General features: G+C 44.7%; 1 protein-coding gene across 3 annotated transcripts in view; it reads left to right on the top strand.

The window, feature by feature from the left end:
• Positions 1 to 608: 608 nt before the first annotated feature.
• The window catches only part of AGAP1 (ArfGAP with GTPase domain, ankyrin repeat and PH domain 1), a 355,259-nt gene continuing 342,052 nt past the window's right edge, over positions 609 to 13,815 (top strand). For all 3 annotated transcript variants that reach the window (XM_056856130.1, XM_056856129.1, XM_056856128.1), the window contains exon 1: positions 609 to 893. In XM_056856130.1, coding sequence (XP_056712108.1) covers positions 692 to 893 — 202 coding nt within the window. In that variant the 5' untranslated portion in view covers positions 609 to 691. The remainder of the gene's footprint in view (positions 894 to 13,815) is intronic.

Raw genomic sequence — 13,815 nt, 5'->3', positions numbered from 1 at the left:
TCAATTGCGAATACATTGAGCCACGCGCTGTTTCTCTATATGTGTGTGTGTGTAAAGTGCCTTCAAGTTGCCACTATTTCAGCACAGGTTCTTTCCCTTCTTAGTAGCTGGAGGTTGGCGACCCTAATTTCCAAGGGAATTGAACTCTGTGGTCTGGAGACCAGGTGTAACCCTGGGAGATCTCCAGGCCCCAACTGGAGATTGGCAACACCGTGCCTAACTCCTGAGCCCCCGCCCAATAAACGGGGCCCTTCCCGCCTCTAGGGGGAAGCCAGAGCGGAGCGCCTCAACCGGTGGGCGGGGCCAACCCAAGACAGGCGCTCCTTTCCGTCGCCGAGCGGGCCGACAAGCGACTACAATTCCCATGACGCTCTGGGGCACCCCTCTGTCCTGGGGGAGAGGAAGGGACCCCAGCGAAGGAGAGGAAACGGCCGGGACTCGCGCGGAATACATTTCCCAGCATGCCGCGCGCCCGGTTCCCGCCCTCCTTCGGACGCGAGGGGGCGTGGTCGCGGCCCGGCTGCCCGGGTTGTGGTTGGCTGCCGCGGGGGGTCCGGCGGGCGGCTGCGCGTTCGCGGGGCCGGGCCAGGGGCGCGCGCGCGGGGCGGCGTCTCCATGGCCTGGCCTGCTGGCCCTCCGGGCGGCCGGCGATGAAGTGAGGGCCGGGCGCGGGGCCTTGTGCCGGCCAGCCATGAACTACCCTCCGCAGCCGCCGCCGCCCCAGCAGCACCAGCAGCAGCAGCAGCAGCAGGCCCACTCGGCCGCCATCCGCGCGGAGATCGGGCGCTTCGAGTCGGTGCACCCCAACATCTACTCCATCTACGAGCTGCTGGAGCGGGTGGAGGAGCCGGCGCTGCAGGGCCAGATCCGCGAGCACGTCATCGCCATCGAAGGCAAGCCCCGCCCCCTCCCCTTCCCCCCTGACAACAGCCCTGCGAGGTAGATCATGGGGGGGGGGAGAGAAGCCTTGGGAGGCTGGGCAGCCGCCTTCCCTCCTTAGGAGACACTCCCCCCCCCAGTGGAGGGTGCCCCAGCCGGCAGGAGGACTCCCCACAGAATGGCTCCTGGGGTTGCCAACAGGCCTGGAGAAAAAAAAAGTCCTTTAACTTTAATAGAAAAGGGCCAGAGTCCAGTAGCACCTTAAAAGACTAACAAAAATGTTTTCTGGTAGGGTATGAGCTTTCGTGAGCCACAGCTCACTTCTTCTGTATCAAAATCTGTATCTGTATCAAAAATGTTTTCTGGTAGGGTATGAGCTTTCGCGAGCCACAGGTCACTTCTTCAGATGTATCTGTATCAAAATCTGTATCTGTATCAAAAATGTTTTCTGGTAGGGTATGAGCTTTCGCGAGCCACAGGTCACTTCTTCAAATACAGCTGAATTCTAAGCTGTATCTGAAGAAGTGAGCTGTGGCTCACGAAAGCTCATACCCTACCAGAAAACATTTTTGTTAGTCTTTAAGGTGCTACTGGCCCTTTAAGGACTCTGGCCCTTTTCTACTACTGCAGAGAGACTAACACGGCTACCCACTGTGAATTAACTTTAATAGAGGCTTAGTGGGATGTTAGTGTGATTTATTTCCATGCCATGACAGCTTCAGCTGCCTGTTTCCACATGAAAGGTAAAGGTAGTAAAGGAAGACCCAACCAGAGATGGACTGACTCAATAGAGGAAGCCACAGCCTTCAATTTGCAAGATCTGAGCAAGGCTGTCAAAGATGGGACATTTTGGAGGACACTGATTCATAGGGCCGCCATGAGTCGGAAGCGACTTGACGGCGCTTAACACACACACACAAAGGTAGTCCCCTGTGCAAGAACCAGGTCATTACTGACCCCTGGGGTGACGTCACATCCCGACATTTACTGTGTTTACGGGGTGGTTTGCCATTGCCTTCCCCAGTCATCTACACTTTACCCCCAGCTAGCTGGGTTCCACATAAGCCTTTATTAAAAGGGCAATACAGGTTTCTCGAGGTCTGCTGGCAACCCTATAATAGGCAAGAAGGAGGCTTATATTTGGGCAGCTGCTTGAGAGACAAGGGGGGCACAATTTTTCACAGTTGGCAAGTAAGAGGGAGTGTTGGTGGGGTCAGTAGTCACGGGTCTGGCTTTGGTAGCTTCCACGGGGAGGTTTTGTTCTGGTTGCAGAAAGGTTTGTGGAGCATCTACACAACGTCATCCCTGACTTGTCCACTTTCTGGGTTTCCCCCTGCTGTGCTGTGATCTTTCCCAAAGCTGGTTTGATACAGTTTGGAAAGACCGCAGAGCACGGGAAGGCTTGCATGTTTAAAGATCCTGCCAACACAAGTGCCCTTTTTTCTTGTGTTACCCACTTGGTCCCACCCCAGGTCACCAGAAGGCTTTTAAAAAAATCAGTAATTGCTAGCTGTCTGTAGCGCAATAATGTTGTAATGCTCTGCTGCTGGGACGGAAAGGCTGTTGTGTTATAGCGATCTATCAAGTTCTGATTGCACAAAAGCTCTCCTGTGCTGCAGAGGGACATTGTGGCAGGTGGGGGACTGAGGGAAGGAGAGAGCGGGGGAAAGCGGCTGTGAGGATGCCGACATACCCTTGCAAACCTCTCTCCTTTCTCTCTTCCATTCCCCATTTCCCCCTTAGCTTCTCTCCAGCAGGGTGAGGCCAAAGGGGCAGCTAGTTAGAAAAGCTGTTTGTGGATCCAGGCCGGAGAAGCCACCTTGTGGGGAATAGCTTTGATAGGCAAGATGTGCTGGCTTGTTGTGTGAATGAGCATTTCCATGAATCTCAAACTCTTGGTTTTAATTAAACCATCCCTGCCAGAGTCGGAGGGCTATCAGTACCCCTGTAAGGAGCGGCTCAGGCATTTGGCATGACGTTTTCATGCAAGTTGTTTTTCTGGTTAACTGACCTGCCTGAATTCCTTTCTGTGGCCTTTGAGTCTTCCTGTTTATATCCAGCCCTTTTTCTCTTTCAAGATGATCGAAGTCTAGCAAGGAGATCTCCTGTGATGGCTTGCATGGACTTTATTGCCAAAGTATACAGCAAAAAACCCTCTTAGGTTCAACTCATGTCACTGGTTTGTCATAGGAGGGGTTGGTAGGCAGGTTGGGGTGTCAAGTGCGCTACCTGCTCTATTGCACAAGGGTCAGGTGTGGCTGTTGGGGCAGGGCCTTTTGTGTGGTGGTGCCTTACCTTTAGAACTTTCCTTCCCAGGCGCTGTACAACAAGCACCAGTGGCTTTTAGGAGCAAGGGGAAGACAGCATTCTTTCCCTAGGCCTTTCGTGGCTTCTGATGTAGTAACATGATGCTTGCTTTAAATTTTCTGTTTGGTACTTTTTATTCTTTGTATTTTGTCTTTGTGTTTCAGTTATGTCATAAGCTTAACCTTGAAAGCTCTGGCTGACAGGCAGGATATAAATGTATTAAATCTTTGAGGAAGTGGGCTTTTGCTGTTTTGAAGAAAGGTGTATCCTTTCCACTGTTAACTTGGATGTGCTAGAAGAAAGCCTCCCCCTGGGAGGGGCTGTGGCTCAGAGGTAGAGCCTCTGGTTGGCTCGCAGAAGGTCCCAGGTTCAATCCCCGGCATCTCCAGTTAAAGGGACTAGGCAAGTAGGTGATGTGAAAGAACTCTGCCTGAGACCCTGGAGAGCCACTGCTGGTCTGAGTAGACAATACTGGCTTCGATGGACCAAGGGGCTGATTTGGTATAAGGCAGCTTCATGTGTGCATGTGTCCTCTTCGTAACAGTTCCCATAGATAGAAGCATTTGGGCTTAATGTACGCTTGTCACTTGGCAGTCTGAGTTGTTGTATTTGCGCGGCTTCTTTTGTGTTTTCCAACTGATGAGAGAACATATGTTTGCAGTACTTCTGGTACAGAATGTGGAGCTGTTAATCTTATCCTCCAGCGCAATATATATCTGCCAACAATGCCCGTCTGCTGGGTCTACATAGGACCAACAGATCAGTATGTGTGAGGAAGAGTAAATGACCACGAAGCTGACATCAAAAATTGCAACGTTCAGAAATTAGTGGGAGAGCTGGATTGCAAAGATCATTACAATCCCCCCCCCCCGAGAATTATTCTAGGGAAGGTCTTCCAATAAATCACCATGAATCAAAGATTGTGATCTTCTCTAAGAAGAGAAAACTGCTGTCTTTCCATTGGATATTAGATGGCATTGGTGTTGATCAGGTTAAGGAGTTTGTTTATCTTGATATTCTCTTTTCTTGTAATCGGAGCTGGAATTTTCATCAAAAAGCTTGTGTCTAATAAGACCAAACCTGTTGTTGGGGCAATTATTAATTATTTTTATACCAAAGGTGGGAAAAAAATTAGTGGGAGAACTTTTCAGTCTCCTAGGGTATTCTGCTGTAGATCTAAGAATCACCACTGTTCACTAAAAGAGCTGTAGGGGATACCTTCAGCTTGAAATTTTACAATAGTTTACAGGTAGAGTAATCCATATCCGGACTGGAACGAAAGCCGGATCCTTCGAGCTGGCATGCAGGCAGATCCTGCTTTCAGTGTTTCTTCTCACCTAAAAAATTAAATACAGTGTACACTGCATCGTAGGTGGAGAGTGAAAGCCTGCCAGTGTTAAGTTTGTTTGTTGTTGCTTTTGTTTAACAGCTGATACAGGTATTCTGGTGAGATAGTTACACCTTTGCTTTCTGATGGTTCAGTGTGTAAAATATTGTTTAAAATTATATTCATGCTATTTGTATACAGTGAATATAAAACATAAGTGCATTTGGGTCCCATCCCCAAGATATCTTATTGTGTATGTGCAAAAATTCCAAAATATTCCAATATACAGGAAAAATTCAAAATACGGACCACTTCTGGTCCCAAGCAGTCCAGATCAGGGATACTCAACCTGTATTAGGAAATCTGGCACTACTCTGTTAAGGACTCAGTAATGATAATGGTTTCCTCTCACACTTTAAGTAAACATTATTATAACGTTACTGTAATGTTATTGTAAGTCGAATAGGCTAAGCGCATGCATCAAAAGGTGAACGTACTCTATTTTCCCAATAAATACAAGACAATCAGTTTGATTAAGTATATTATTCTCTCCCTTTTTGTAACTAATATAGACGTTGTAGCACAACTCACTTATTTCCCCTTTTAAGAATCGAAGGGAGAGCTGCTGTTGGCCAACATTTCACATAGCAAATCCGTTCTGCAGCTACCTAAGTTCATGGAGAGCCACCCTTGCGCTTACCACCAAACCGAAAGAGCCATGTGCTTGCCTTACGTCTTGTGTGTCTCCCCACCAAACACATGCAGCAGCTCAGGCAAAAGGGTGAGTTTGCCAAGGTCCCGGGGGAGAGAAAGCCGGCCATGGAGAAAGGGGAGGAAAACCAACACCGCCCACGACTGTGGCCAGGTTGCTCTTCTTCCAGGTGGTTGCCGTGGTGCTTTTTACTCTCTTCCTGGCAGCCAACTTGCTTTCCTCCTGACAGAGACCCAGGTATGGGGATAAGGGAGCAGAGGCTGCAGAGAAGGGTGAGGGCTGTTGGAAAGGATGTGCCCATTCTTTCCATCCCTGCCATAGAGGCCTGCAGCTTACCCGTAACTCCAGTCCCTGTGGGTGGCAACTGTTTCTGCTTGCATTCCGGGAACACGGGGCAGCTGCTACACTGGAGAACGGTGCCTAGAAGAGCCATGGGTGGCATCCCAGAGAAAATGCATGCGGCTTTGAGCCACTGACTATCGGCTGAGCTAAGCTCTTCACGCTGGTACAGGTTGAGTATCCCTTATCCGGACTGCTTGGGACCAGAAGTGGTCCATATTTTGGATCTTTCCATATTTTGGAATATTTTGGAATTTTTACATATACGTAATGAGATATCTTGGGGATGGGACCCGTCCAAACATTAAATTCATTTATGTTTTATATATACTTTGTACACATAGCCTGAATGTAATTTTAAACAGTGTTTTTAATTTGTGTATGTTGAACCATCAACGGCACTGCTGAGGGCTGTGAGTAATGCCTGCATGCTGGCTCAAAAGGTCTGGTTTTCAGATCAGTGGATATCGGATGACCGGATAAGGGATACTCAACCTGTATAGGTATATTCTTAGTATATACTAAAAAAAAAAAAAAAAAAAAAGGATTCAGTGTTAACTTTGCAGCAAAGCTATTCTTTAAAAAGTAATGTTTATTTCTTAAAGATAGTGATATTTTCAAATATTTCTTCACTGTACTGCATGTTCATCAAGTACAGAAATATATATACCATCTTCCTGACACTTGGAACCTAGTGGATCGTATTTGTATGTAGGGTTGCCAGCTGTCTGGAGGAAAAAATTCCCTGTTCCTTAAATACATGCTTAATGGGCTATTGCATACCAGGTGATGTTGCTTACCTCTTTGGTGTGTGTGTGTGTGTGTGTATACACGCCCTTTTGGATGCACACCTTAACGTGGTGAGGGGGTTTGTGTGTGTCAGCGAAGCTGGGAGCAATACCATATGGGATCTAGACTCTGACACGAGACTAGACTCCCAGCAGAGTCACTCAAGGCGGAATGGTCACAGCTGAGACAGCAGACGAAGATGTGTCTACCCACTTCAGGGATCAATGGCCACATCAGCAGAAGAGAACAGGCAGTTCCAATGGTGATGAGGACAGAGCAATCCTTGAAGGTTAGCTACTGGGCAGCAGCAGTAGTGGAAGGTGACATTGGCGTAGGATCTTTCATAGACAACGGCAGTGCCACTACAGCTAACTCTGGTTAGTACTGCTCAGAAGAAGGCAATGGTAAACCACTTCTGACCAACCTTTACCTTGAAAACCCTATGATGAGACAATCCAAAATGAAAAAAGATATAGTGCTGGAAAGTGAGACCCCCAGGTCAGAAGGCACTCAATCAGCTACTGGGGAAGAGTGAAGGACAAGTACGAATAGTGCTGTTCTTAATGATGCGACTGGACTAAAGCCGAAAGGACGTTCAGTGGTTGACATGAATGGATGCAAAAGGAAAGTCCAAAGCTGGTCGACCCATAGAGATGGATTGACTCTATAAAGGAAGCCAGGGCCCTCAATTTGCAAGATCTGAGCAAGGCTGTTAAGGATAGGACATTTTGGAGGACATTGATTCATAGGGTTGCCATGAGTCGGAAGTGACTTGATGGCACTTAAAACACACACACACACACAGCTTCAGCTGCCCCTTTCCATATATTAAGTTTTCATTAAAGGTCAGGATATGTTTCTCCAGGCCTGTTGGCAACTCTGCTTGAGTGTTACCCTTTGCATTGCCACTGGAGTAGTACTAGTCTGTTCATAGATGTGAAACAATTCTCTCTCAGCTGGACACCCAATGAGAAATCATTCCCATATTTCAGCATGAATCCCCAGATACCAGAGGTCATTGCTTAAACCCGGTTTATCTTACATCTTTACCTGCCATTCTTCTCAACAATAAAATCTTAATATTTTATATATCCTAGAAATGCTACTTTTGATTGGATACACTTTATATCGATATTTTCTATTTACACAAGATCCCTATTTTTTCAGTTTTTGTAAGCATTACCTGATTTGTAAGTTTTCAAACCAAAGTGGGGAACTGGTCGTCCAGGAACTTTAATTTAAATAAAAATTAAAATAACTCGAGCTAAACAGACAATCCTACCTATATGTTATGTCTTTTGCAAGTTTTAAAAGGACCTGTGAACATTAAAAACCGGATCATAAATTATAGCAGCCAGGCCTTACCCTTTTCCTGTCCCTCAAACCAGTAATGGATTACTTACTATAAATGTATCATTGTAATTATTTATTTTTATCCCTTTCCCCCACTCATAATAAGGCTTGCAAATGGCATTAGGTACTTCTTTTGTATTGACTCCCGCTTTCTGTATTTCAAAAACAGATCTTTAGCTATTATTGATGGATCACTTAAGATTTCGAAGATCAGATTCTCATTTCATTTTTCTCTCCTGCAATATCATTTATCTTACCTTTGAATATTTCCCCAGTCCAAAGAAATATTAATAAGTGTCACAGTTTAAATTGCAATATTCTCTTGAACTAGTACCTGTATTGAAACAACAAAAAATGAAATAGTGTTGAAATTAAAACAAAAATTGCTTCAATGTCATTTTAATTGTGGCTCCTCTGCAAACAGTGACAGAATTTCTGCCACTCGTCTGATTGTATGATATTTTCATCAGTGCTTTATATGAACACTTCTCATTTTAATTAATACTATACATAACCAGAGCTCATGCTTTTCTGCATTACAGTTAAGTTTTTTCTCACCCTAGATTTGGTGTGAGCCGGTGTGAGTAGACAATACTGACCTTGGTGGACCAATGGTCCAATCCAGCAGCTTCCTGTGTTCATGTGATCTCTGGAGTGTATATTTCACTTTGTGCTTTCTGCATGAGTTACCGGGCAATTCAAAGGACACTTTCCTGGAAGTGATCCTCACAGAATAACACAGGTCTTAGTTCAGAGTAGATCTTTTTAGGATTGATCCTTGATATTAAGTTTTTTTCCCTTTGCCGTCAAGTCACAGCTGACTTATGGTGACCCCGTAAGGTTTTCAAGGCAAGAGACATACAGAGGTGGTTTACCATTGCCTGCATCACGACTCTGGTATTCCTTAGTGGTCTCCCATCCAAATACTAGCCTGGGTTGGGGCTGAGTTTGTGTGACTGGCCCAAGGTCTCCTAGCAAGCTTCCCTGGCATTAGTGGGGATTTGAACCCCTACACCTCGCTGGCTCTCTTTATGAAGTATGGATGTTCCAGTTGTCTTGATGGAGTAGTCAAGGATCTCAAAAGATGCTTAGAGTTTCTGCGCACTCTTTTACATCTTTGAATTGCTTTGCCAAAGGGCAGTAGCTAGATTCTATATATCAAGAAGCATGAAATGGTGAGTGGTCTAAGGTTATGGAGGTGGTTCTAGATGCTGCAGACTTGCCTTGAGCCCATGCCATGTTGGATAGTTTACCATTAATGAGGAATGAATGGCATCCTCTCTACATGGTGGCCTCTGGCTACCTCAGTGATGGCAGGCAAAGGCTCTTTGGGGCACTCTGTTGATCTGTAACCCTCTCCCTTTCTCTTCTGATGAAGCAAAACAGTTTTAAAAAGAGGGCTGGGTACAAGGGGGCCCCTCTGAGTGGTCTCTGCTGATAGCTAACTTACGTGCTGCTACACCAACGTGGTGTAGTGGTTAAGAGTGGTGGACTGTAATCTGGATAACAGGATTTGATTCCTCACTCCTCCACACGAAGCCAGCTGGGTGACCTTGGGCTAGTCAGTTCTCTTCGATCTCTCTCAGCTCCATCTACCTCACAAGGTGTCTGTTGTGGGGAAAGGAAGGAGATTGTAAGCTGGTTTGATTCTCCTTAAAAGGTAGAGAAAATTGGCATATAAAAACAAATTCTTCTTCTCCACATCTAGGTTTCACCTGGAGGGATCTGCTGGGAAGGGGCTTCTTATTAGATAGTTCAATCAAAAATCCCCCCCACAATACCATGTATGTTTATTTTCCCTCTCGATGCTTGATAGTACTCTTGAAAGAATGAGATGGAAGCTAGTTTCCCTGCTAAAGTCTTGTTCGGGGAGCTTTTCTTAATTTATTTGACATTTTTACTAAGCTTATTTTCTAAATGTTATCATACTAAATCAGATAACGCTGTTTAGGGCATCACAAAATGCTTTAGAAAATTTATATAATTGGCCGTAGCTCACAAGGGACTAATTTAAATCCATGCTGAGATTCCTACTGAATCTACTACACCAGGTGGCTTTGAACAATTGCTTATCTCCGTGTCAAAAACAAGTCCCTCAAGAATCTCCTAAGTTGATACAGTGACTGCCCAGTGATTTCTCATCTCTCTTCCAAAAAGCGATTTTTGAGTCTCGCTGATTTAGAGAGACATTTGTTGGACTTGTTTTTGTTATGAAGAAGTATTTGATGTATTGCCTCTTACCTGGAGTAACTTGAAACGATCTCTGTGTGAATCAGCCCTGCGTTGAACACACAATACAGGCCTTGTACTGTATTCTGACACCAGCAGTAATTCAAAAGGACAAGCTGGCACATCATCTTTGCCAAATGCTGGCATGACCAGGTTTTAAGAACATGGGTTGGAAAAAAAATCAACTTTTTCTCCTCTTAATTTTAAAGATGCTTTTGTAACATCTGTCTTGCTGAAGAGTTCTAGTGAGTTCAAAAGCTTGTACCCTGCTATGTGTCATTGGGATGGTTATAATAAAAAATATTACATTGATTGTGTCTAGTGTGACTGGCAGCAGCTTTTTAAGGTACAAAAGATTCTTTCTCTTCACCTGTTACCTGATCCCTTTAACTGGAGATGTCAGGGACGGAACCTTCTGGGACCACCTGCATGCATGAGAAAGTTGGGGTATAAATGAATGAAGTAAGTAAATCCTTTAATAGCGTCAGAAGAAGTGAGCTCTAGCCCTCAATAGTTTAAGCTGAGCATGGGTGTTGGTCCTCCAGAAGAAGACATCTTGGTGTCCAAGGGGCTGGAGATCACCTCTGTCGGCTTGGCTCACACACCTGTTGGCAGACTTGTAAGCAAACGGATCCGGTTAGTGTAATCCCTGATGAATCCCTGGTTTCCACAGTATGTTCAATCAGTAGAAGATTTAATGAGGTAGGTACCTGTTCAAGAGGAAAGATTCATGGGTAATCACCACCAGTCTCTTAGTTCTGGATTGAGGATGAACATGTTGGAGCAGGTTGTGATGCCGTGACATCAGAATCTTCCAGTTAGGTATCTCTTATGCATGCCAGATCACTGAGCATACTGCTTGGCATTTGGTAGAGCTGACCTGGCGAAATACAGTATCAAGGCAGAAGAAGAGATAATATTGAGAGGCCACATATTGTACATGTGGCAAAGCCCTATGACATTGCATGTCTCCAAACAGCAACACTTCACTCATCACCATACCTTCCATTCCCAAGTGGCTATTATGTTCCCTCCCCCCAAAGCCACTGAACTAAAGTGAGGGGGTATGGCTCAGTGGAAGAGCATTTGCTTTGCATGTAGAAGGTCCCAGGTAATGTGAAAGACCTCTGGCTGAGGCCCTGGAGAGCTACTGCCAGTCTGAGTAGACAATAGAGACATGACAATACCGATAGACTGGTGGTCTGATTCAACATAATGGAGCTTCATATGTGAGCTTACCAAATGGCAGTTCCTGCAGCAACCCCCAACCCTGCATCCCTCCTAGTGTTTCAGTGCCTTTGCGTAACCTGTGCATGCTGTCTCCCAACTACCAAATGCTGAAAAGGAACAAGACCCAGCCTCTAAGCAGCTAAGAGCAGGATTCCCGTGCCAGAGGGACTGGGGCTCAGTGGTAGAACATCTGCTTGGCATGCAGAAGGTCCCAGGTTCAATCCCTGGCATCTCCAGTTAAAGGGACTAGGCAAGTAGGTGATGTGAAAGGCCTCAGCCTGAGACCCCGAAGAGCTGCTGCCGGTCTGAGTAGGCAGTACTGACTTTGATGGCCCAAGAGTGTGATTCAGTATAAGGCAGCTTTATGTGTTCATGTGTCTCTGGATGGGGCATGTCTACATAGTGGCATTCAGCAAGTTGCCCTTGAAGTGGCAGCCACTGGAGCCAGCTAGGTGCAGAAAGAGGAATCAGGTTTTGAGGGGGGGGGTGCTCGCTCCTTAACATACAGTTGCTTGATGTTTTCCAGCCCATTGAGGGCTCAGTTTTCTTTGGGTTGGCTGAGAGTTGAATGTGAGTATTTGAAGCCTGTTTTGTATTTAAACTTAAGAAACTGTGGACAGCAAAATAAATTTGTGGGATTTTTGGTTTTTTTGCCCTGTTGTAATTTGGGTGAAGAGATTTGGCTTTGCTAGCGGAAGTGTGGCGGGAAGGCAGCATGGTATCGCCTGATCTTGTCAGATCTCGGAAGCTAAGTACAGTCAGCCTTAGTTAGTGTTTTAATGGGAGACCATCAAGGAATACCAGGGTTGCTATGCAGAGGAAGGCGATGGCAAACCAGCTGAATCAGTCTCTTGCCTTGAAAACCCCATAAGGGGTTGCCGTGAGTTGGCTACAACTTGATACACACACAAACTGCAGAAGTGTGGGCAACGAAATCACAGTTTTGACTCCAAATAGCTAACTACGTTCTGCTGCAATTTCAAATGATAAGTTTTGCATAATTTAATGATATTGTGGACATCACCAACTAATGATGTCTAGTTCCTTCTTATTGAGACAGCTTTGGGTGATGTGAGCACGTAGTTGTATTTGCTGTGTACAGACAGATGCGCGGATTCATGTTTGTAAAAACTGTGTTCGGTCTGTTCAGTTGAAGCTTTTCATTAAGCTTTAATTACTTCCTAGATGAAAAGCAATGCATATATACAGTGATGGTGTCCCCTCTAGGATAACATAATTTGAACAGACAATGAAAATAGATTCTTTAGTGCTGTAAAAGTCCTGGACAGATTGTCTGCTTGTAGTTGGTCCTAACCTAACCATACAAAGGCTGTATTTCTGCAGATGAATCATAGCCTTAAAATGCTAAGAGAAAACTACACCAGCCTCAGAAATTACTCTCTACGTGTGTGTAAACTGCCATCAAGTTGCAGCCAATTAAGGCGAGTGGGTAAGCAGAGGTGGTTTGCCGTTGCCTTCCTCTGCAGAGTCTTCCTTCCAAGTACTGACCCAGCTTAGCTTCTGAGATCTGATGAGATCGGGCTACACTATACCATTCCATTTCCCAGTTACTCTGTACTAAATAAATTATATAATATTATTTTAGTGGTGCTGTTCAACCACATGTATTCCCCCCCCCCAAAAAAATTGCACAAATTAAGTTTTACTTTATCAATTGTGGAGTCAAGATCTTTTTTGAATGATGGATTCTGTGGCTGGATGTAAATCCAGTAGCTGTTTCATGATCATTCTGAAACTTATATCCAGTAGGTAAAATACCAAATACAGTGTTGTAGTTAACAATGGTTTTGTGTGCAGTTTACTACTATGTTCTCAAGTAACTAGCAACCCAGAAACTCTAAATAGTAAAGGTATGAATGTTTCATGCATTTTTTGTGATTGTAATAGTATCACAAAAAACCTTCAAAAATAACTTGACAGAGAAATTTAAATAAAAGCCGTATGAACAACTTAGACATGGAAAGTTAAAGTGAATTCTGGTTGCATTTTAAGTGCCTGCTAATTTTTTTTTCATCTTCCTGCCATATAAACAATGTCAAATTTTGAATTTTCAAAATATGGAAGAATCAAAGACCTGCTTTAAAATTCTGATTTTAATGCAAAGCAATGTGTTTAACTCTAAACAATTCATTTATCTCTGAACCGGTGACCTTCTGCATAACACTTTGGACTCAGTCCAAAGAACTGATGGCAGAAAAAAAATATCCATTAGTGCTTAGCATGTGGTTGGCCCATGCTTTGATACCAATCAAATGTAGTAAAACCTCTGAATTCCAGTGCCAGGAGGCAACATCGGGGAAGGCCTTGGCCTTTATGCCCATTTGTTGGGCCTCCAGAGGAACTGGTTGGCTACCGTGTGAGACAGGATGCTGGACTAGATGGACCACCGGTCTGATCCAGAAGAGCTCTTCTTCTTAATGTTCTTGATCACTACATGTTCTTGAATTAGAAATATCGAAAATTAATGGGCAGACTGTGTAGAGCTGATTTGTTTCTCTTTTTCATCTTAGGCAGTAGGAGTTATGTAATTTGTTACTTAAAGGGAGTTAATCAAAATTAATGTGAAGTAGGAAACTGTATTTTCATGCCGATCTTTTTGAAGGTTGGGGTATTCTTAAACACTGAAATA

The sequence above is a fragment of the Euleptes europaea genome, chromosome 10 (genome assembly GCF_029931775.1).
Source record: "Euleptes europaea isolate rEulEur1 chromosome 10, rEulEur1.hap1, whole genome shotgun sequence".
NCBI classification, from domain to species: domain Eukaryota; kingdom Metazoa; phylum Chordata; class Lepidosauria; order Squamata; family Sphaerodactylidae; genus Euleptes; species Euleptes europaea.
Note: the sequence above shows the minus strand (reverse complement) of the source record. Positions and strands in the feature narration are given on the sequence as shown.